The 25,308-nt window shown below is 37.8% G+C and overlaps 1 protein-coding gene across 6 annotated transcripts in view; it reads right to left on the reverse strand.

Annotated features, from left to right (window-relative positions):
* ARHGEF7 (Rho guanine nucleotide exchange factor 7) overlaps window positions 1–25,308 on the reverse strand; it is a 115,819-nt gene that overhangs the window by 30,154 nt on the left and 60,357 nt on the right. For 5 of the 6 annotated variants that reach the window (XM_059839680.1, XM_059839676.1, XM_059839675.1 and 2 more), the window contains 6 exons: window positions 19,616–19,710; window positions 19,245–19,340; window positions 13,148–13,270; window positions 3,576–3,714; window positions 2,634–2,693; window positions 1,298–1,444 (listed from right to left, as the gene is read on the reverse strand). In XM_059839680.1, the coding sequence (XP_059695663.1) occupies window positions 1,298–1,444; window positions 2,634–2,693; window positions 3,576–3,714; window positions 13,148–13,270; window positions 19,245–19,340; window positions 19,616–19,710 (660 nt within the window). Of the gene's footprint in view, window positions 1–1,297; window positions 1,445–2,633; window positions 2,694–3,575; window positions 3,715–13,147; window positions 13,271–19,244; window positions 19,341–19,615; window positions 19,711–22,107; window positions 22,191–25,308 lie in introns of those variants that run through there. The other variant, XM_059839681.1, reaches the window with a different exon arrangement.

A 25,308-nucleotide genomic window follows, 5' to 3' on the forward strand; every position in this document is an offset into this window, starting at 1 on the left:
AAAGTTATCCATTGTGGTTTTGTTTTGGGGTCATTTTATGGAAGGAGGAAAAAGTTTACTCTGAATCTACTGCTATAGACAACAAAAGGGAGAAGCATTAAAGTGTAATATTTTAATGACGACATAAGTATATCAACTGACAAAGCCACCATCCTAATTTCAAGCATCTTTGCAAAATTACAAGTCCTTAGCAGATTTTAATGTTTTTAAGTAAATATTTGCAAATGGCTATATCATTTTAGAAAGAGAAAACCAAACCCAGTTGCTGTTGCACAAATGAAGTTGTCCTGTATCTTGCCAAAAAGCTGTGATGCTAAACAGAAACTTCTAGAAGTCCACTACATTTGACATTTTACCCATGATGAGAGTGGGGGATGGTGATTTGTTTTGCTGGCTTCAAAAAGAGGCATGACTTCAGAAGATGCACTATCAGCTCTATTGAATCTTATTTACTTGAACACCTAACAAAATATCTGAGAGAAAAATACCAAGTGACTAACTTCTAAATATTCAGCTGCATAAACAGTCATACTTTTCCTTCATATTTATGGACCTCTTTGTTCTAAGGGAAGAAATGGACTGAATGAGGTTGCAATTCAAAAGCCCTCATCACATTCAAAGCCTCATTGATTTTTCAGGAGAACAACAAGCAATAAAAACATGTCAGTAAGCTGTATAATATTGCCTCTCTGTTAGCACTTTCTTTTAAGAGTATTTATACTTAGTTCTGGTAGGACAAATTTTTCTTCACGTTTTATTTGCTGCTTTGGTTCAAAAAAAAAAAAATCAGACTTTGTTGCTTTTAACTTTCTAATGTATCTTCTTATTCTATTTCTCAAACAGCATTTGGTACTCAAGCTTGTATTTCAAGATTTGCTACTTGACCAATGTGCCCATTACAGCCAAAAAAGAGTTTGTCTCAGACACCTTACAACATAAAACTTGAAACCTTTTGCTATTTAAAACACACTGTAATAACTGCTATGCACATTGATCCTGTAACATAACACATCGAAAATCTTGTTCAATTATGCCCTCTGAAAAAAGCCCTGTAAAAACGATCTTACAATATTTATAACTGCTGTATTTAGTCACTTTTCAGTAAATTTTACAGAAGAGACCATCCATCTTCAAGGAATTTCATTTCAGGTTTTGTAAAAAATACCTTAAATCAACACAGAAAGATTTTAGCTTAATTACCATCTCTAAAGCATTCTCTTTATTTCTGCTGTATAATGATTGTAATGAATTTTATTCAAAACTGGAAGAGTGACAGTAAAGATGAGAAGGACATTACCTCACTTCCAGCACACTGAATCATGACTTGGGACATGTAAATCACATTGCCAAGTGTTTTGATGTCCTCTCCCTCCCAACAACGAATAGCTTCTGTCAGGATTTGCAGTTCAAGTTCTTTCCGTTTCCGTACTTCTTGACATTGTGCCTAACAAACACAGGGAAAACATAACCTCTATCAACTCTACCAATCTGGAATGGGTTAAGGGTAGAAATACCACTGCTGCTTGAAATACACACAAGACAGCAGCTTTCATAGCACTTTCATTTAGATGATTGCTATCAATATTTTTTATAAACTAGTTTTACTAAATTCAATATTACGGCTTTTCAATACATTGACTTCAATTACCATTCAAAATTCAGTCACAGCTCTGTTACTCAATTTTCTCCTTCCTTTATACTTCAAATTTTGGTATGACTAACCAAAAATGGACATGCTCAGCAGCAAAGAGTAACACAGCTGTCAGAAACACACATCTATACAATGAAGTATCTTTCAGTAAGAAGAGACAGGCCACCTGCACAAACCTTGTGCTCCTACTTTTATTAAGTAATTCCAACCTACTCAACTTCTGTTTATTTGAATTTTTCTCAACAGAATTATTTCCTCCTGTTTTTATAGCACCCAATGGAATGCAATTCACAAACCTCTTCTGAACACTGATAACACTAAATTTCTGATTTTAAAAATATCAGGTTATCATCAGCATACATTCCTAAGAGGAAGCACAACACATTAGGTTTCTTGTAACTGAGATTGCATTAATCATTGCTTGTTGCAGTTGAGGCATAGTTTTTCTTTTTGGTGTGTTTTTGTTTTTTTTTTTTGTTTGTTTGTTTGTTTGTAAGACAGTAGCAGACAGCTTATCTGTTCAAATTAGGAGGCTTCCTGTTCCAATTATTACTAGAAGTTTGGCATCTTCTAACTTGACTAGCACTTTTCTCTTCAACCTCTCTCAAATCCAACACCATTCCCTGAGAAGGAATGCATGCAGGAAAAAAAAATCAGAACATGCACTCATTTGTTGTAAAGAAGCCCTTCTTCAGGACACTAGTCACACAAGCAGTAGTAGAAAGGGAGATGAAGTATGATGAGAGGGCAGAGAAAGAGGTGCAGAATACTTTGCACAACTCTTATATCAATAGCCCACTTACTACAACTGCCCAGCAAATTACCATCCTCAGCTCTGCCTACATACAGCATTGATTTCCAGGCTTCAAAAAATTTATTACACATTTATGAAAAAGCCTCACACTCTTTTAAGCAATAAAGGAAGATGTAATTAGAAAACATTCTACTTAGAATATATAATCTATTCTTTTATCACTCTTACAGAAAGATTTTTGAAGGCAGTCATGGATTTTTGAATATCTGGACGATCCGGGTGATAATCCTAAAAAAAATGGAGAAAACATATATAAAAGGTTCAGTTCTAGCAAAATTAATTTTAAAAATTGTCAGAGGCTTAATTTAAACCAAATAAACAATTCTGCTAAATTGAAGTTGTAGACTGATCTAATCTCTTCATGGCCTTCCTATATTAAACACTGGTGGGTCTGGCTTGTAGTAAAACTGCAGTTACTTAGCACAATGCCATTTATACTTACAATAGAGCCAAGAAGTTTTACAAGACTTAGTGGATAAGAGATTTTGAAATCTCAAGCAGAAAGTATTAACAGAGTTTTGTTTAGCAGGTTAGCTTTGTCACAAAAGTGATTTCCTACAGACTATCTAGCACATTCTGCTGTCACTGGCTGGCAAACCAATCTGTGTGACAAGACCCCCACACTTGCTAATTCTCTTTTTTTTCCCACTCCAAATATATAACCTATAAAATGCAAAGGTGAGAAGAGTAGGTCCTCAAACACCTTGTCCTGTAAAGATCACTTTTGGACAGTGCTCCCTAGAAGTGAGAAGGACTATTTTGCCAATGTGTTCAGCATACTGAGGTGAAAAGCAGCACTCCCTCTGCAAGATAAAGTGGCCTCAAGTAGTGTGCAGTGGACACATTCAATGTCAAGTCAATTGAACACCCTGGTAAGACTATTCAAGGAATGATGATTAGCTTCTCTGGATAGTTTTACTTTAAATGTTTATCTTTTACAGAAGTTTTACTGCGTTGACTTTTACATAAACCACTGCAGCCTGTAGTTTAGAAGGCTGACTGAAGAGCAAGCAAATGCAATTTTGGGTCCCATCATGTTTGACATGTACCTTTAAAATAATTGTTGTCAAATCATCATTAAGCTGGAACATAAATGCTGATAAGATATACCTCCATGTGCCTTTCAAGTTCTTTGAGTAACGTGGGGTATTTATCCAGACGCATAAAAGGTTTGCTGAGGCCCGTGGTCAGTACAAGGATCCCAGGGCTGTTTGCACCTTTCATCTCCATGAATTCTCCTAGTTCCTCACTGTGTACACAAGATATTTAAGCAAATTAAGATTAAATTATCAAAACAAATAAATTACACAGGATTCATAATTCAATCTTTCACCTGCAATGAAGTATACCAATAAAACAGGAGGCCAAATAAAAAATTAATTCCAGTATAACTTAAGTGCTGTGACCAGTCTGCGTATCACATAAAATGCAGGAACAAAGCCATGTGCAAATTTGGGACCCAACCAGGGAAAAACACACATAGGAACAAATCCACAGTTCTAGATAACCAGTGCTCAAAGACAGTTCCTAAATGTTGCACCATTCAAGCAACAATTACAGAATAAAGCTGTATTTTATTACTCAGCTCTTTATTCTAGTAAAATGACATATGACCTTCGAGGTAGTTTACACAAGTAATACACAAGCAAGAGTCAAATGCTTCATATACAATTAAAAATAGGTATTTTCATGGTGTCAGGCACTAATAAGAAGACAGAAATTTTCAGAAGTCTTTTTTCTCTCGCACTTACATGATTAATCCTCATCTCACGTCCAAGGTGTTAATGCAAAAAAATTACCAACATTGATACAAATGGTAGAAATAATCACCATGCAGTCTATTCTCTAATGAGCTAGAGTTTCATTAAGTGTGGACTTACACAAAACACATCTTTTCACAGCAAAGCCACTGTAAGAAATCCATTCTCTCCATGTATCATGAATTGCTACTTCCCCTCTCCAGATATTTTTTGGTTATTTGAATAATTCAGTATTGGCCCAGCCCCTCAACTTTTATAGCAACTCAGTTAAAACACCAGATCTGAGAATTTCAGCTCCCTTTGTTATCAAGGAAACAAAATAGCTACATCTTCTGCTTACAATGCAGAGATTTTAAAGGACTATGGTGGAAGAGGACTAGCTTTTAGTTTAAATCACCAAGAACAAAATGAGCCCTCTCCATTCAGAATGGAAGATACAGCAGCATCTGGGCTGATTGCCAGGCTTCATAAAACACAAGTTGCAAAAGAACACAGAATTCTAAAGGCAAAAATCTGTGTAAAAAAATCAGAAAGTAATTTATTAAAAATGTAACATCTTACTGCATTCAAGACACACACACTCCTTCCCATGGCAGAACAAGTGACACTGATTATTAATGCCATTTGTCCAAGTAGATGAAGACAACGGAACAAGAACACAAATATCGTGCTTAGGGGCGTGGTTTAGTGGTGGACTTGGAAGTGCTGGGTTAACAGTTGGATTGTATCTTAAAAGTCTTTTTCAACCTAAATGATTCCACAGTTCTATGAGCTGTGACCTTCCCATCCCAACCTAAGTGCTCTACCCACCATCCCACCTGGATTTTTCACCTCTCAGACACCTTAGTTTTCCCCAGTTCACAGAAAAGAAGGTACTTTTCCATACAGTTTACTCCAAGTTTATTTGTCTTTGGATTAGTTAATGAGAATTTACTTAGGCTACACCTTGCTTATGTATAGCCAGCACTGTTTCTGAATTGTCAGGTCCATCATCATTTTACACCACCACTTTCAAGAGCTTTCTGTCCCCATTCTAAGGAGGCCCAGGCTCTCTTCAGTGTATGTATTTGTGCCATTTCAGATGCATTTAACTACAGAGTGCAGAAAGAGGGTGAGGGGATTTCTCAACATCTGCTGTGTGTATTAAAGATGCAAAGAGAAGAGCTGGGCACACTTGGGAAAGACCTTGCATCCCTCTTGAACAGGATATATCAGCAACTCCAGGCCTTCTAAATCAGCTTGTGACATAAACAGGTTTTAGCTAGAATTAAAACACCTTGAAAAACTTCCTACAATATCTTGCACAAAGGGTTATCATAATGCAACACAGAGGAACCTGAGTACTTTTTGAGCTTAATTTAAATTTAAGTAAAGCTGGCCAGTTCTGAATACCTAGAGGCTGAAGACCTACTTTGCCTAACGCTTCCTTAATCACAGCCCTTGCTTAGCATAAAATCACACCACAACTTGACAGCTGACTGTAGTCAAAAACTACCGATTTTGACTTGTAACTGTGTCTTGGGTTTACCACTTCAAGGTCAAGTATTCAAGGTAATTCCCTGAAAACACCAGGCTTCCTGGCTACAGTGTGGTATCACCTCCTCTCCTCCTGACTCAGTTAAAAGAAAAGAAACTGTTTCCAGCAAGTAATAAAGGTATGACACCCAGTTTACACAGGAAGCTTTACCAAAGTTCACCAGGAAAGCCGTTCTGCCAGACAGCACCCATTGGTTTTTAATTTAAATTCACTCTATGTGTGACACTAATCATGTGCAAGTCATTGCTTTTCTGTTTAATCCATTCATTGCACCTGTAAACAGCCCCACCCATTTCAGCATCATAAAGTCAGGTTACACACAGTACCTGATACTTCATCATCTTAATGTTAATGACATTTCCTACAAGAACCAAGAGGAAGCAGCTGTTTAAACTCATTCATTGCATTTAGTTTGCTTCAGTCAGACACAGCCCCTGTTGCCTCATTCTACCAACTCTGCCCTTTTACAGTATCTACTACTCTTCCCCATTTCATGCAGCACAATCCAGAACACAGATTCTCTCACCCCTACAAAGCTGCATTTTCCACAGGATGTGCCAATCTCAAATACCACAGGCTACTCAATTTAACTGTTCTGAACAGTCCTCATTTTTGCCCTTAGACTGCTAAGGGGCAAAACCCCCCATTCCTAGTTACTTCAGCCATCTCCATACTGTTGAGTGCATACAGATGCATTATACAAATAGTATTTGCTGAGCTACCCACTCAGACAATGTAGGCACTTCCCTCTCCCCCCCTTTTATTTTAATGCTTTTACTGTAGGAGAAACTTTGGTTACCATTTCACCTACATTCACATTTCTTATTTTCATTATCATTGTTCCATTTCTTCAACCTCAGCATTATGAAAGATATGTGAAAAAACAGGGGAAAATTTAGCGTAGCTTGAATTAAAATTGACTTCTTGGAAACCTGAAATGAAATAGCTGGTATTATCTTGTTTTCACTGCCTACTCTGCAATCCCTTTAACTAAACACACTCGGTGGTTATGCCATTCTCTGCTCAAGTGACACTTGGTGTTGATCATCACAGTTTTTACTTAATCACAATATAGAAATCTATGGAGCAAGTTTAAACCTCAGCTCGCTTGAAACATACACAAAGTCCTGAAAAACAGGCTTAGCAATGGCATCAACAGGGAGCAGTGTTAATAGGTGTAATTAAAACTCAATGACGAAGTTTTCCTCCCAACATTCCCAAGAGGACAATGTTTTCTTTCATACACTTCTACGCTTCCCTCTGACAAGTTCTGACATGCCTGCTTGTTCAAGCTCTAGTCTGAACACAGGCACACACTCCTTTAATACAATAGTACCCAAAATTTTGTCTGAGCAGTTCCATCATGCAGACCACTGTAGCATTCTACTCATGCTATACCAACCCAGCATCTCGGCAGCTTTGTGGACATAAAACATCCATCAAAATGTGGATGTTACTTTAGCTCAAAGCTTAAAGTGAGTATCTTTCATTTAGTCACAAAAGACAAATAGCATACAGGACGTAATGGAAGGGTTTCCTTTTACTTTCAAAAACATATGAGGGGGTTAAAATACTGTTCAAACATGACAACAGCTCACAACCGTTTTGTAATTAATTGCAACATAAAAAAGTCTGTGTCAGCTGCTTTGCCAAGGACAATGGCTCTTTCATGTCACAATTTCAATTGATGCCTGCAAGTACCACAGTCTCCTAGGCAGTATGTGCTAAGTGAAACTCCAGCCCACAGCTAAGAGTATGCTTTAATAAAAAGCAATCATTTAGCTGAACAGGAAAATCTTTTGAACAGTGAAATCATCAACTCAGTCACAACTGCCTAAGCAAGTAGCTTTTCAGAAAGAGGCAGATGAGACTTTAATTCACTACTCACATCACTTTACACAATAAAATGCAGAGAAGCATACAAAAGTCCTGTTCTTCATTTATTCTGAAATCTCAAGCTGAAAAGTTCTCCCCACTCCAGACTGGAGTTGGTTCACAGCCTGAGATATTTTAAAGGTCACCATGAAAACTGTCTTTAAGCCCTGCTAATATATTCAAATCCTTCTTGGAACAGCTGCAAATCACACTGGAACAGGGAAGAAAACAAAGTTCAGATGTGCCTACAAGTAAACGGAAGAAAAAAAAAAAAAAAAGCCATTGAACCTTGAGGAAAGCAGATCCAGGAACTAAAGAGGCAAACATTTAAAATTACAACTTACACTTCTGAAGGAGGTCTCTGTTTGTAATAGATGGAGCATGAGCTATCACTGCTGAGGGGTCTGAGGACTGCACACAGGCACCGCATTTTGAGAGCGTCGTGACACAGCTCCGCTCAGCAACCCCTCTGCCGCAGCTTTTAATTTCCTAGGGCTACTCTTCCCAGCCCAGCTCCTCTCCCAGGGACTGCTGCTCGGCGTATGACATCAGCCTGCACACTTGCAGGCTCAGGGATCCACCAAAGTGGGGGAAGTACAAAGAGTTTTCTGACTCAAGCTGATCTGTATTCCATGCTCCAGTTACTCAGAGTAAATCATCATGTTCCAGCTCCATAAATTTTATCCAGACTGCTAGGTCTGTGATGCAAGTGTAGAATGTGTTTGGGACATGTTATCTCAGAGAACAGAAGGATCTAGCAAAATTAATGTTTCAACAAGTAAAGATTTGTGCATAGCTTTCTTGCTGCTGAGAACTGGCTTGATATTTGCCACTTTGCAAAATAAAAAAAAAAAAAAGCAGGTGTGTGTTAGTAATTTTCAACTGCCTTTTCATCAAATTAATTTTCTTCTGGTAAGATTTTTCTTCTGTCTGTTTTAAAATAAATATACTGCTGTTTAAACAAAGTAAAACAGTTTAACACCCCACTCTACCCCTCCAAAATTACATACCTGATGCTGGTTACATTCTGTCTGTACTGTCCACAATTCCTCAAAAGAATTTTTTGTCCACTGATCAGTGGGGCTGTTACACTTGTTTTTTTAAATTATCTTATCCAAACTCCAGTAAATCCCCTACTCAATATCTTTCCCTCTTGTCATCTTTGGATATAGTCCATAGGAAGTCCCAGTCCTAGCTTCTGCCTGCTCTTTTTTTTTCTTTTTGCTAGACTTTCTTGTTGCACTGAACTTTGTTGCTTGTGATCTTTTCCAGATAGGTAAAATTTCATGTTCCTGGCACTCCTTATCCTGCTCCAATTACCCATTTCTGTACTTTGTATCCAACTGGGAATTTTAATCTGCAGGACATTTACTCTTTCACACCTTAGGTCGCTCGTTCTGTTACTTCTCTTGCTGGAAGGCAAGCACATGTTTATGATCAGAAGCACACACAGGAACAGTGCTAGTTTGGCTAAACTCTACACCCTCAAGGCAGTACTGGCCCAACCAGCAAGCAAAATTATCTCCTAAAATAATATCATATATTGGAATACCTACCCTTAGATGTGAACTGGGATCTTCAAGCAAAACTAAACCTGATACAATGGAGCCAAAAAGCTGGGACTGTTGTGGAATAAAGTAAATAAAATAGGAATGCTGTACAGTGGCATGACAGCCACTGTGAGAGGGGAACATGGAAAACTCTGAGCTCTGCCAGAGCACCACCCAACTGTACCTGGCAAACTCCACCTCTTCAGCTCTAGCCAGGGGATTAAGAGTCAATTACAAGGTACAATGACAGATCTGAGGAAAAATTACTTAATCATTTAAAAACCTTGATTCATTAAGCAGAAGGAATTTAAACCCTGGGAAAAAAGTATGCAATAGCTCCAAAACGATTCCTGAGACAAAAAAGTATCTACCAAATTTGAAGACAGTATAAAATAGGAGAAATTATTTTGTACACAAACTTTAACACCTGGATAAAAACCTATAAAGCCACCTTATAAAGCCACAACTGGAACCAAGAAAAGAATCTGTTCCCAAACTTAACAGAAAGATTTTGTTACTGCTGTGATTACCAGAGGCAACTAGATCTTCAGAAACACATAGCTCTGGAACCTGAACTCATGTATGGACTGCATTAGGCTTTATTCCCCTTTCTTCATGTTCACATACACTCAGGTCTCCAATGACTTAATTGGTAATTTAATAATCTGACTATTAATAATTTAACTTAATGAAATGAAAGGTGTTTGTGGCTTTGAAGATTTGAACATGACAAATGTCTTATTCTTGGAATAACATAATTGACCCCCTTCAGCCCAGACTGTGTATTTACATAAACATGCACATACATGAACATATATGCACACACAAACCCTTATTCTGTATTAACTGAATGAAAGCCCCCATGCTGCTGCTGCATATGATCAAGGAGCAAATGACAAAAGATAAAGTGGAAACAGATTTGCCTTCATACTGGATGGCAATTAAAAGAAAGGGAAAAATAAGACAGTCACATTGCAATTGAACGGCCTTTTACATCTCCAACCCCATCCCCAGGACTGCTATTTAGAACCTACTTCACAAGAATGCTATTCAAAAAAAGTTTCTCTAGAAGTGCACAGTAATTCTGAGCACATTAATACCATGTTTTACCTATACAGACACCCAGACTTTACAAGGTGCCAACAACATTTTAACAGGTCTCAACACTGCTTGAAGAGCATCATTGATGGCTCAGAAAATGACACGTAAAACCACCACTACCAAACCAGACAACTGCTTACAATTTTAATCTAAAGTGATCCAATCACTCTGAAGAAAAAATACAGAGTTAATGCTTTAGCCAATTTCCTTAAAGCTTTTTTAAGCCAGTAGCAGTAAAAAAAAAAAAAAAAAAAAGTAGTATATTTAAAAAAAAAATTAAAGTCTGCATCTAGAGCAATTATCTAGATTTTTTGTTGGTATGGGTTTCCAGAAGAACAAGCACCCTAATAAACTGAGAAGAAAATACTAATTTTATGATATAAGAATTTGACATTTGCTAGGTCTTTTTCATAAAAAGGTTTCAGAGGTACAGTAATAGTATACGTGTTCAGTTTATGAATTGCACAGAGTTTATGGCAAGAAATAACTTTCTGTAGACAGAAAGAATTTATGTTCCAAATCAAACTGTTCCAGACAGTTCTCTTTTCTTCTCTAAGATGCTACTGAATAGCACAGATGCTACAAACATGATATTGCAGTCCAAGTCTTCCACATACACTTATTCCTTAGCCCTATTTTTGCTACTATTAAAACACTTGGGTTTGGACCCTCTTCTAAAATTGAACTGACAAAACAGCCAACTAACATTGCCATCCCTTAAGAACTTTAAACCTTGGTATTTTACCCAGTATAAACTGCAGTGTAATTGTTTCCCCACTACTACAATTATGGCTGTCCTCAAACCTCATGGCAACTTTAAAATTTAGGTTTATGGGGGATTTTTTACACACTAAAATAATTTCAGCTAAACAGACAAAGATAGTTCTGAGTATTGTAGATTTCTTCATGCCTCCAACCAGTTATTTGTTATTTCTTTCTTTTCTTCTGCTCTGAAACAAAGTATTTAAGAAGTTTTCCAGCATTCTGAGAGGCAGAGATTCACAACTGCTTAAAGCCACCTTCTGATTTTTCATGGCAGCTGTCTCAAGCAGAATATTTAGTCAGGCCACTTGCTACCTACAGCAACGTTGAACAACAAAAATTAAGGTAATAGAATAATAAAAGATGGGTAATTAGAAAGAAAAGGACGCAATTGTGTTGACTCATGCCTAGTAACACAATAGCATTAAACAGAAAACCATCCATCTCAACTTCTCTTCCCTTGAGCTCTCTCATACAAACCAACTTCCACAACCAAATTACTTAACTCCTCTATCATACCTATATCATCTCCACCAGGATTTGATGTCAAGCTGACTTTAGAGAACTGAAGCTGAGTTTTTCTTAGGACATCTTACACAAAAAGAAACATGAAAGAGAAGAAATGCTTCTCCATTTGCAGAAGAAACAGCTTTCCTCCCTCACATTTCTATCACCGTTTCTCTGAGTTCTGAGATAATCCTTTACAGATATCCCCAAATGTAAAGAAATGCAGATGATCACTTTGCTGTCACATGTCATCTTCCATCTATAGGTTAAATACCAGACCTCTGGGAAAGAGCATAAAGAGTCAAACAAAATTCTAATCCTAAGAGTATTAAAAACCATTTACAGAAAATGGTACTAAGAAGAGGGTAATTTGAAAGAAAGCAAACACATAGGGATTTCATCAGGGGGATTTAAAAATATTTTGGTCTTGCTGAATTTTAATGACAAAAACTTACCTTCTTTCTACCTATACTGCAATGTGAATTTGCAGCTTGATTTTTCCAGCTGGGGTTGGAATATAGTTACATGTATTAGTAACATATATGAAAGTTCATAGTATTTGGTTACTAGAAGGTTTTTTATCTTCATAACATTATGAGTAAAGCTCACAAGCATACCACAATGTTGCTTTTCAAACAAAATTTGAGTTCCTGAAAGAAGCTAACACTACAGGGAAAAAAAAATCTATTGTGATTCTCCTGGTCTTCTAAGTGTTGAGAGTACTCAAAATAGCTTTATTTTAGTCCAACACAGCTAGACAAAGAGAAGAGGGGTGCGTGATACAAAAAGAACATATATCCTGTGAGAATTTGTCCTAGAGCTGACCTCCAAGAAGCAGAAGTCATGGTTCTGTCCTGCACCAGAAGCAAGCATAAATAGCCCCAAACTAACAGCTGCTTCAGCACAAGGGTCATCAGAACACAAGTATACAGCAAAAGCTCGGGAAAGATGACTATTTTAATCACATTCTGGCCTCAGTACTTTTTCCTCAAGATGATACAGGGCATCTTCCATGCAAATTTAAGGTCTGTCCAAAAGCTGAGCAACCTACATCATGTTAACTAAGCATCCTACTTCTTACAGAAAATAGTAATTTTGTAAACCTCACACTTCGCTCATACTCAAAAGCAAAGCTATGGGTATAACACACTTTGAAGTTAAGTCTATACAGGCATTTACAGGGCTAAGTTCCAATGCACCAACTGTCCAAGAAGCCAAAGCCATGTCAGTTTTGCCATAATTTCAAAAGCTTGTTTATATCTCAACATTTTTAAAACAAAGACAACAATCAGTAGATTGTTTTACATATCCAGAGTGCAGCATGCATTCTTTCAATGAAAAATTCTCTCAAATAGTTGATAATACACTGCCAAAAGTGACAAGCTGTCCTGACCACATCAAACAGCTTTGTTTTATGGGACATTTAGTCTTTTATTTAAAAGGATAGGGTTTTTTCTCAAACAAGTTCTAGCACAACAAACATGTCAAAAGAGACATCACAGCTTTACAATTCAAGTGTATATTTGTATTTTCTCAAGTGTATATTTTGCATTTTTGAATCAGACTCAGAAGACCACAAAGTTAACATACCTGTGTTCTGTGAGGACATTTACTGCTGATGGGTGGTTGGCACAGTATGTAAGGTATAAGCTTTTCATTTGTGGCATCAAATTTAGAAAACATCCTCCAACCCTCTGCTGAGCTTCAGGCAACCTAAAAACAGAGTAATAAAGATAAAAATACTGTAATACCAATCAGACAGAGAAACAAATTAAAGCCCAAAGAAGCAGGGTATATTGGGTTTGGCCGGGGTAGAGTTAATTTTCGTCCCAGTGGCAGGTAGGGGACCATGTTTTGGATTTGTGCAATAGCATAATGGTGACAGAAGGGATGAAACTCTTCTTTTCTACAGAGTAGCTCCCGCTGGAAGGACTAAGCCTCTTCAGCAGAAGGCTGTGTGACCAATTGCATAACCCACACTGAAGTTAACCAGAAGATGGGCCACTAGCTTTCATCAGTCCTAGATTACAAACTTATTCCTGACACCTTGTCTAAACCACTGTACAACATGTGCAAGATGAAATGTTTGAGTTTCTTTATGCACTTGCTCTCCTTCCATAAAGGATAAGAAGCCTAAGCCTTTATGCACTTGCTCTCCTTCCATAAAGGCTGCATAAAATAAATATGCAGAATTTTTGCTTCTTTGCAAGACATGACAGTGTATTTTACTGTTGTTGTTAATGTTTTTAACTACTCTTAAAACCAGTACTTCACTCTTCACATCAGCTGTAAAGCTAAATGAGCCCTCACTGAGTACTTGATGCAAATACTGTTAACACAGCCAAAGAGCTTCATTCTAAGATTAGCTCCAACAATTCTTTCTGGAAGAAGATTTTTTTTCTTGAAAAAAAAATTTACAGAAGTCAGTATTTTCTGTGGTTGTCCCAGACACGTACATAAAGTTCCTAAACATCAATATTAAGCATTTCCCCTTTAGAAAAAAGTGAGAGATGTTCCAGTGAACTTCAGTAGGAAATAAACCATTCAGCTTTCCAGGATAACCACTCCTGCAGGCAGGGGATGTTCCCATTCTGCTCAAACCCAGTCATCTTGTCCCAGTCCTTAGGTTTGCTCATAGCAGTCAAAACTCAAAGTTCCCAACAAATTCTCCCCCAGATTCCAAAACAGTTAAGTCTGTCTCCTATTAAGCTGCTCAGTCCCTCTGCACAGTATGGGAAGACCACCCAAAATGAAGCAGAAATTGACTGTAGAGGTGTTCCAAACACGAGTCAGAGGAAACACACATGTTATTTGAGAGCAACATTTGTTAGAGACACCCAGAAAACAACAGCTGAATCCTCAGCTAACACATCACACCAGACACACTCAGGTCACAGTATCAGCACTCCTTATATCAAAGGCTAGGGCCCATATTTTAAGTCTGCAACTTTTATTTTTAAGAAGTTTAGATTCTAAAGTCAACAGAGTGGCTGCTTTTGCAGGTGTTTAGGGGAAAACCAAGCATACTGAGGGAATGCTATTCTTATAGCCTTGCCAAGCAGCATTTCCTGCCAAGCAGCTGGCCCCTTTTAATAAATCTAGCATGAGCTAATAATACATTCTTCAAGTAATAGATGCAGCCAAAGTCTCAAACTCTGAAGACATACTCAAGACATATAACTCAGTATTAAATAGCAAGAGGCTCCAATAAACAGTTGCTAAAAATGGTTAAATTCCTGTTTCATACTGCAGTGATGGGGGTGGAGGGTGAATTATGGCTGTTTGCACCAAGCAGACATCTGTGTCTTCTCAGTCTGCTGCTCTTTTAGCAGAATCAAAGACTGGCATTATTCTCTTTCACATGTTGCACATGCATTGCCACTTTATACTGCACATTCTTTGCTGAATTAAGATAATTAATAGACTTTGTAAGGGGGTGGTAACTCATCCCCTTTAACATTCCTAATCCATGCATTTTAGTTGCAAGTACTCCAGTATTTTCAGCAGATAAACTATCTATATCTCCTTTACCTGCTGAAAGAAAAAAAATCAACAATTTAATGCCTATCACCACACCATATAAACCTTTTAGTAATTAATGTGCTCCATAAAGGCCATAGTTATTTTACAGTTTACTCTGAAGTTATCATCCCAACATTATTTAACACTTTCATTAAAAAGGAATCACATATAAATATTTACAGATATATATTTAAGTTATACCAACTTCCATCTGCAAATGTAAAGGAACCATAACAAAGCCTCTGCTGTTGTACACTTGCTAGAGGAGCCACCATGTGACTACATCTAAACTACCTAACATTGCCTGCTTGCTGGAGTTGCATCCAACAGCTATCAGTTCTGTTTCTCCAGACTTACAACAGGCACCCAGTGCATGGTGATTTGAAGAAAGAAATAAAAAGTAAGTGTAACTGAGCCCCAAAGGGTGCAGTTTGTGAAGAAACTAAACATTATATCCTGAGACTTCACAGTTAACAAGGTTACTGAAATAAGGGGCCACTGCAACTTTCTGAGAGACTCCTTGCACAAATTAGCCACTACTCAACTTATTCACAATCCTTCACTCTAATTTTCACCCTCTACACTACCACACCTTTCACTAATTGTCTAATTGCTTTATCTCAGACATCAGTTACTATGCATGTTTGTCTCAGGATATCTAAAGACACTGCAATCAAATTCCCTTAATATCAATAGCCTTATTTCTGCTGATACTCATGATAACCAAAAGTAAAGGATGATACTGGGACTTAACAGACTTAATTTGATCTGCACTCCAAAACAAAACCTGAAATACTTGTGAAGTTTGGATTAGACTTAAATAGTCTCCCCCTCACACTCTGGTCTCTCCTCTCTCTCTGATATTGTTGCTTGGGGTTTTTTTAAATTCCATTCCACAAGACAACAGCTCCTGTGACTGCAAGAGCAGGGACATGAGGAAAAGAGAGGACAAAGCCCAGCTATGGCTGTTACAGGGCAGGGAGGTAAGCCTGTGATACTACATAAAAGACTTCAATTTGCTGCAGAGGAGATCATATCTAGCAGTCCATGCAGGCTGGTGTCACCAGCCAGCCTGTGTGTCATCTGTCCCTCCTTACTGCGAAATACAGCCATGGACTGACAGCTTCTACTTCCAGGTGAATGGAAGATTCTTTTCTGGAGCAGTAGATCAAATCAGGTTCACTCTCCTGCTACAAAAATACCCAAAGAGCAACAGTTCCAATAGAGATCATTTGTATCAGGCCAGAGATCACCTGATGGACACTGACTTTGTTCACAGAGACTCTTCTGCTGTGTGAACAGCTGCAGAACTGATCTTTGGCACAGGACCACAGACCTGGAATGAGACCTAGAGCACTGGGCCACTTTTTGTCTTCAAGAGACCAGAGCACAGAGCACTCCTGCTATGTTTCACAAACAGAAATCTGCTCTTTCACAACTGAAGGCTCCAACAGCATCTCTCTGCCTTGTTTGTTACAGTTCTTTTCCATCTATGAACCAAATACACTGGAAGCTGATCAGCCAAAAAAAGAACACCTTTGAAGCCTACCAGCTAGAAGATTCTCACTCAGCGCTAGTTGGATTTATTCCATACACCACTTTTGTTTGGTAAATTAAGAAGAAAAGTCACAAAAGTGGAAATAACATCAACCTGGACAAGTTCAAAGAGGACAAACCTTTAACAATGAACCAGAAGACCTTCAAGGCTGTGGGGGCAGGGTGGGAGGGTGGCACAGAACTAAACCCAAACCATATCCAAACATTTTCCCCAAAACACACAAAGAACCCACTACAACATTATATGCACAACCCAATGTTTAACACCAGGAGGATAAAACAAGGCAAAGTGGCACAAGTAAAAAGGAGGAAAGCACAGGAAAGTTTCTGCCACTGAAGTATGTGCCAGGATTTGTTACAGAGAAAACTCAAACAACAAACTGTCTCAAGGTGGGTGTGGAATTCAAAAAACATTTAACTCTCATGCCCAAGAAAAAGAATTTGTCAAGCAAGGTAGGCTGGCAGCATTACAATTGGCAGGATGACAGCATTTGGTCATTCTGACATGTCAAGTTAGAATAAAACACCACACCAGATGTTGCAATATGAAGTGCCTCCATGATGGAACTATAAGCTCTCTGCCAAAAATAAAATAAAATGATAAATCTATTTTCAGCCTGGGAGCTAGTCAGAGTTTACAGAACAGGTTCATCAGCCAAAAAAACATGGCAAAATGACAAGAAAAAAAAGAAGGCAGCAGAGCAAGCATTCTTCTACATGATGGGAATCACGATGGATTAGTGGATTAGATTCCAAACAGGAGGATGTTGTATGCTCAAGTTTATGTGCTATGATGAAAATTAAACTGAAAATACAACTCAGCATGATGAGCATATTTATGAAATGAAAATAAGACAAAATGTTTGCAGTAACGCTTCAGTAACTCTAGGGCATCACTTTTTCTGCCCACTTACTAGTACCCAGTATGTTCCTATAGTTTATTATACAGCAATATTTCACCTACCAGAGAGAAGAAATAAAGGACATTATAAAAAGGTGCTTTAAAACAGTTTAAGCCAAGTAGAGTTATTAATGAAGCTTTCTGAGCTTGAAGCTCCATTATGATACTGCTAACTTACAATGCAGGTCAAAATGAAGTTTGCATTAATATTTGTTTACAGGTATCTTATAAAGGTGTGTATAGGTATATTTAAAGATATATACTCTTTTCCTCTCATTTTTAAGACCACCTTAAAAAAAAAAGTTTTAAAAGATGACAGTCTGTTCTATGCAAAGTATTTAATTTCCCTAACTTCTGATACAAAGAAACAAACTCATGGTATCAAGCAAATGAGACAACAAAGAGCAGTGAAAGAAAAAAAAAGGTAACATTTAAGTATGCCAACAAATGAACACTTTCAGAGATTTAAACATTTAACTGATCAAGTCAAACTTGCCAGGACTATCCTTCTTTCTCACAGCATGAAAGACAGGCCATTCCAAGAATGGTCTATTTCAAAAATACACACCATCCTCCCTTCCCCTCTCTCTGGTCTAAGTTACCTAGAGGCAGGAGAGAGGGACAGAAGGCAGGTGGTGGGAAGACATGGCACCTCAAGTCAGCAACAGTACCAGGCACATGCTACTGCCTAGTGGAGATCAGCCTATCCTTTGTCATGACAAGGCTGCTTCTTCACACAGAGCAGCTCAGGGAGAGGAAGGAGAGGTCAAAACAACACATACTGAGGTTTTCCAAAGCTCGCTGTTGACAAAAGAGGCATTTTCTTCTCCATCCAAGACATTAATTCGTTCTCACAGCAAACTGAAACTTGTTAAGCCCTCAGTAGCACTTCAAATTACTAACTTGGCAGAAATCAAGAAAATTTGTATTAGGAAGTTGCCTTAGCTCTCCATGTGGTCAGACAAAACTAGAATAGAGGCAAAGAAAATGATACAACTCAGGTTATGAATGTAAATTATACTTTCAGTGGAGTTTCAGAAAATTGTTAGGACAATCCAAAGGCAGTATGGTCACCTTCTTTCCTACATGCCCAAGTGCTGTGGTAACAAGCTGAACAAATACCAAGTTACCACTTCAGCCTAAATTATGGAAGGAGAACTAGTGTCTTCATGCCCCCATTTCTGCGCTCCATGCTTTCTATATAGTGTAGGACAAGCTGAGGGGTTTTATTTAATTCAGGTTGCTCTTTCTGCCTATTCTGCACACCTCTCTCAGCACACTTTGATGACCACTTTTGCTCAGGCCAGAACACCAAGTACAAGCATTCTCATACAGTGTCCTTCACCCAAGTCACTTACCTCCTTCTCCATTGTTCCACCATCACATAAGGTTCCTCCATTCTTTCTCTTACTTTGAAGAAAATATTTAAAATTCATGCCCCCAAAACCAAAACCACCGCCTTCCTACTGGTATGCACTTGCAGCACAAAAATCCAAAACTTCTTTTAAACTACATCAAAATTTCTATCTTTGCAATTGCAATATGTATCTGTACAAACAATCAATACATTCTCCAAACATCTATTACTATTGCTCTGACAACAATTCTTGAAGGAAAAAAAAAATCCATACCCAACAAAATACGCAACAAGTAATAGAAGATATTTGCATGTTAGCATTTACTCTGTCCAGTATGCATGGTACTTACTTGGTGCATTCTTCTAAAGACTGTACAAGCATTTGCTGGAAAGAACTTATTTCTTCCAGGTTTCCCATTAAGTAAGAAGTATTTGTCAAGGTTAACCTAGAGCCAAAGCAAATAAAACATGTTTAGGTTTGCAGCTATTGACTAACTGCGCATTAATACCATTTATTGCATTAAAAGAAAATGCTTACTGGTTCTTAGATCAAGGACCAGACTGTTTCAGTCAGCAAGCAAACTGAATAAAAAGCAATCCCTGCCTCAAGAATAACGCAGTTCACAGAGGTGAATTCACACTGACATCCACATTTTGACCATGTTAACCCTCCCCAATACATGAGAGATCTCAATTTAAAACACAGGACAAACTCACATACTTTTCACTGGCTTGTAATGGTCGCAGGTAGTTTGAAAGCATTGTTTGTAGCTCCTTAGCATATTCATTTTCTGTTTCTAATATATTTTGTAGCACCTACAATAAATGACAATTGCTAATTGGTACTTTTAAGATATATCAATACCAGTTTTAAAGCATACTAAAATTTATTTAGCATAAGAAAAACTTAAATGAGAGTTCCTACTTTAAAAATGCAAATATCAGCAAATATTGAATACTACACATCTATGAAATTCACAGGAGGAAAAAAAACCAAAAAACACACTACACCAGATGAGCCATCATTTAGCTATATACAAAAAAAATGGTAGGTTTAAAGGATTATCACTATATTTTGCTGCAAAATTTGAGTTACACAGAGCTTTCCTCCAAAGCCAGAGGTAATTATTCCCCCTATGTACTTTAGAACAGTCACAGATCAGAGGATGGTAAAGCACAATAGAAGTTGCAAAAGAAATGAACAGTGTGATTTTCTCAGTCTCAATTACAACACATTGTGACTAGTGTTGCTAGTGGAGAGTTCAGATGCACTAAATAACCTGCTAGAACACCTGAATATTAACAGATTTACAAAGGTCAATTAATTTCCAACTTCACTTACCAATACAATTAGCACTATTACATTATTTTTAAATAGTGCTGCCTAGCCTTACACTGGGAGTACACTACCATAAGAAAATTACAATAGACTGATGCAAAGCCAGGTATTAATAAAATACAGCACACACACTTGGGTTTTGGCTGAATATAAATCAAACAAGTAGAATAACCCCAAGTATGTACAGAGAAAACATTTTACTGGGCCATTTCTTGGGAGCCTGCTTTAGGACATCCTCCAATATAATCGTATCAGGTTCTACTGTGCTTTTAGAAGGGAACTTACTTTTTGCCTCCAAAAGTTATTTAGGAAGAGAATTATCAGAATTAAATGCAGTTTAGTGAACAGAGATGAACTTCAAAAACTTACTGCTAGTCAGTGATCATAAGGCACAGCACAAAACTCATTTTGTTACATGCCATATTTGTCAAGCCTACAGTAATATCTCATTTCAGCATTTATAGGAATGACTGTAACTGAGTACATTATTCACTGTTGTAGTCAATACTCTTTCTTAGGAAATAAAAAAAGCCATTCATTCCTAAATGCAAACCTGATGAAATAACTTTAAATAGTTCAGTATGTCAATGAAGAATTCACTGTTCCTTTCATTGGTGTCACTGATTCTGCTTATTCCTTGAATGCTTCTATTCATTTGGGGAGAGAGAAACCATTTTTGAGTCCATTCTTTTGCTGCAAGTCTGAATCTTGAACTGAAGATTAAAATGTCTCCATTCTCTGCTAAACACTGTGACAGAAGAATGTCACAGGGAAAGTTATGGCTACTAACTGGGAAATTACAGCATAAAGTACAATGTGGGCACACAAATTTTTAAAAAGCTAAGAGGGTTTTTTGACCATTTAGACCAGGGAAATAAAATGTCTCTGCCAATCATAGCAGTAACTAACTCCATATTCTCTTTCATATATATAAAACAAAGAAAGCAAATAGTTCAAATGCAAATATAAAAGTACTTGGCATCCACGAGGTTCAAAACTAAGTGCAAAACCAATATTTTTCAATATGGTTTTTTCCACAAAAATCTCCCAGCCCGAAGTCATTACACTGGCAGGAAAAATTAGTAGGGAAAAGGAGACTGAAAGCCAGGGACAAAACCACAGTGTCCTGATGAAGACCCAAACTGTATTAAAAGACGCTGAAAGACAAAAATCAACAAATTTGCTAAAGATCTTGAAAGACTGCACCACTATCCCATTTTCACAAAGACAACGTCTATTCTGTGCTTTAAACAGCTGTCTGAAAAGCTTGAAATAAAACTATTTTCATGTTGGACACACGTCATTATTTTCCTTGTGCTGGTTTGGATTTTTCTTTGAGGATTTTCTCTGCCGTATGGAGAACATGGGATTAGAGGAAAAAGACTTAAGGGCAGGGGGAGGTAATAACAAGAAAGCTTAAAAACTAGAATTAGTAACCTGACCATTAGTGGAAAATGGAAAATTAATGCCACTGTAAATAAAACTACGCTACAAAACGTGTGGAGAGTATCAGATGCACCTACACATCTTTTTATTCTAGTAATTCACAATGTTACACATACTTGAGCTATCCACAGTTTCAACAGTCCCCAGAACATATTAAATCTATTACCCTTTCTTTTAAACAAGTACAGTTTTTTCCTGCACACAACACATTTTTTAAAGAATAACCTTGCTTACATAGCTCTAAAACTTAATTTCTGTGATATCTTGCATTCTTCCAGCTTGACTTACCTACCTCACTGAGAAGCTGTGAGGATTATTGGACTGTGCTTTGAAGTGACAAGTAGTCATTACTGCAACTCAGTATTTTGGCAGCAGAAATCCCTTACATTCCTCACATCCACATCTCTTCCGCAAGATCTAATAATCACCTTTCTTCCCTTTCCTGCTCTCTGTGCACTCTGGCTGCTGCAGGAGCCCATGAGACCTCCAGGACCTTGTTTCCACAACTCCACCACAACCCTTGCATGATCCGCCCGAGTAGCGACAGAGCAGCACTGCAGTGGCAGCTTTGCAGCCTGTAACACTGATGAACGGCAGGCACACGCAGCTGAGCTCATACAGCAACAGCTCTCCCAAGCACATGGCACACTAAATTCTAGCATGGTTAACAATTCTGTCACACAAAGCCTCAGTCTTCTCCCTACCACCCAAAAATGGATTTAAAGTTACCTACATGAAGATGATTGCCTTCCAAATCGGTGGGAGAAAAGGCAGAGTTCAGAGATACACTTGGGCATGATCCTGCAGCACACTGACATTTTATGACAGTAGTCTGGCACTTCAACAAAATATCACATAGTGGAGCAAAATTGTGATCAGTATGTAATTTTCCTGGTTCACGAGAATTTGCTGAACTCCTTAAAACAGATCCTTGAGAGGGGCATTGTAAAGCACTGCACAAGTATACCTTATCTTGAGGGGCCTCAAAAACTTACATGAACTTCAATACACAACTTGATTCAACTTTAAAAGTGTGACCTCAAAAGGAGTGGATTTTTCCTACTACTTCTCAAACACTTAAAAGGAAACAAGGTTATCCAAATACCCATAACTGTGAAGAAATTTGCCCATTTCTTCACCTGCTTTTAGAACAGCTAGCTAACCTAAAAGCAACTGTAAATGGAGAGAACCTGATTTTATTCTGGATACAGAGTTATAAAATCACAAGGGATCTGAAGCAAAAATAAAACTCCGAGTAACGCCTGCTCTGTCTTCAGGGAATAACATGCAACAATACACCCACTTCTTCAGTAATAGCCTACTAAATTACTTCTACATGGAAAATGCTCCATCACAAGTCTGGTTCATATTACACACTACTGTAGACTTGTACCATTTCATGGAGGACAAAGCCTCAGCATTCTCTAACCTGAATTCCTGAGCCAGGCCAAATGTACATACATAACAAATGTGTCTTCTCAGCAACATATAGTGCAAGCAGCAATAATTAAGCACACTGAGACTAGAAGCAAGTGATTTGTCTCACAAACTCCAGACAGAGCTGTGAATCCACAGAAATAAAGAACATGTTTACAAGGGGGCAAAGAGCAGAGCAAAGTGGTGAAAGCAGTCTCCTCTTTACACTAAGTATTTTCCCTTAGCCTATCCCAGTCCTCCTCCCAGAAAGGGAGCCTCTCCTATCACTTTCTGAACGGCCCTTTGATTTTGTCCTCAGTCCAAAAAATGTATCCTTGAGTGTTGCCTGCACAAAACCTTCCCCAGGGTAAACAGCAATAAATAACTGTGATGACTATAGAGTCTCAGCACATCCACATGCGGGGACAGCCAAAAATAGCACATAGTCTCAGAGTACCAGTCTCAACTCTAGCTTAGTAGCCAAGAGAACTTTAAACACAGATTTTAACTTTTACTTATTCTAGCTACATCCTTTCAGCTACCAATTGCCAAAAGTTTTTTTAGGGATCTTCTGCTTTTTCCTCAACTATATTATCAGTACAGACTGATGACATCCAGCACAGTGAAGAGCCATGTCTGCAGCTTAGATATTAAGACAGAACAAAAACTCAACCCAGAAGTTCACTTCAGTGAATGGGTTTGCTTTTTGTCTTATCTACATGCAAAACATGTAAAAATCTGACATAATTAATAGAAATTGAAAATATTCTATAGATATTTTCAGAAGACAAAAATGGCACATTTTTGTGCCATCAGAAGCACAAAATGTATTTCAAGAAAATCTAAATGTCAACATGTCTAATTTAGGTTTCAGACACAGCAGTACAGTCTTACTTCTCTGAAACAATGGGCAAGGTACACCACAGCCTCTCATTTTCTAAACCAGAAGAATAAAATGGTGACTTAAAAAAGTAGGGCATTTGCCACACTGTGGAAAAATGCGAAAATGACAATTTATCCAATTCACTGCAGACAGACTTAAGGCCAGCACTCTAGGGTTAGTGCTGTAATTTACAACATATTTGTATATTATTATGAACTGGTCCTTTTCACTCCCTACAATGTCATCAACAGTTATTAAGTAATTAGCAGTCAAAACAGTTGGTATCTTATTACATCAGGTTAATTATACCAAGAAAGTTGCACCTGAGCAAGATATAAAATAAACTAATCCTAAGAGTAGGTATATGATGGTCACTAGGGTTTGGGGGTGTTTTGGGTTTTGTTTGTTTTTTAATTAAACTACTTTAAAAGCCAGCCACAGCTGTATTTCCCAAAGTATAGTAGCTTGAGCCTCCACGATTAGAAAAGGTTATCCAGGGAACAATTATAAAAATCACACAAACCAAAGGTGATATTTCAGAACTGTATGGTATAACTTAGGTGCCTGAACAAATTCAACATTTACTTTCTCTTCTTTTCACTTAAGTACACTTTCATCTCTCAAATCTGCATCCACACACTACAATAACTTAAAAAGAAAAAAAAACACTATAAAGAGACACAGTGAAAACAAAAATAAATTAAATCAATCCACTATTTTGTTACTGGATATACCACAGCAATATCTTTACTTCCTGCAGTTTGAGGGAAGGGTGTGACTGCATGGATACTTTCCATTGTGACCAGCAGTAGCCAAAGAACTGCAGCCCTCCCTTCACCACAGAATTGCCGGAACAGAGCCAGATGGAGGAGCAGGAGGTTGCTTCATAGCTTCCAATTAGGGACTACAGACAAAACACCTCTGCTCTTCCAGGTGCTATTCAAGCCACGACCACAGAAGACAAAACCAGAAAATGATGCTTTATGATCCTTCTTAAAAACTGACACAGAAAATGAAAACCCGTGACAGCAGCTTGGAAGAAAAGGGAGAGAAAGGTTGTGGTTTGGCTTTACACCAGCAGGGAGCAGTGCTTAACAAAAACAGTAAGGTGCTTTTTTGCTTCCCAACGTATCTCCTCAATAAATAAATGATTCTCAACATGGCTACAACACACTTAAAGAAAGAGTTGGGTATGTTTCTTACATGCATCTGTTTCTTCCATGCAGCCTAGTACCTGAGCACTAGGTTAAGAATTCCTGGGGGTGTGCTAAAGGCTCACTCTGCCTGTACTGCCTTGCTGTGAAATCTATCCACTGTTTAAGGGAGAGGT

The sequence above is a fragment of the Haemorhous mexicanus genome, chromosome 2, assembly GCF_027477595.1.
Source record: "Haemorhous mexicanus isolate bHaeMex1 chromosome 2, bHaeMex1.pri, whole genome shotgun sequence".
In the NCBI taxonomy this organism is placed as follows: Eukaryota; Metazoa; Chordata; class Aves; order Passeriformes; family Fringillidae; genus Haemorhous; species Haemorhous mexicanus.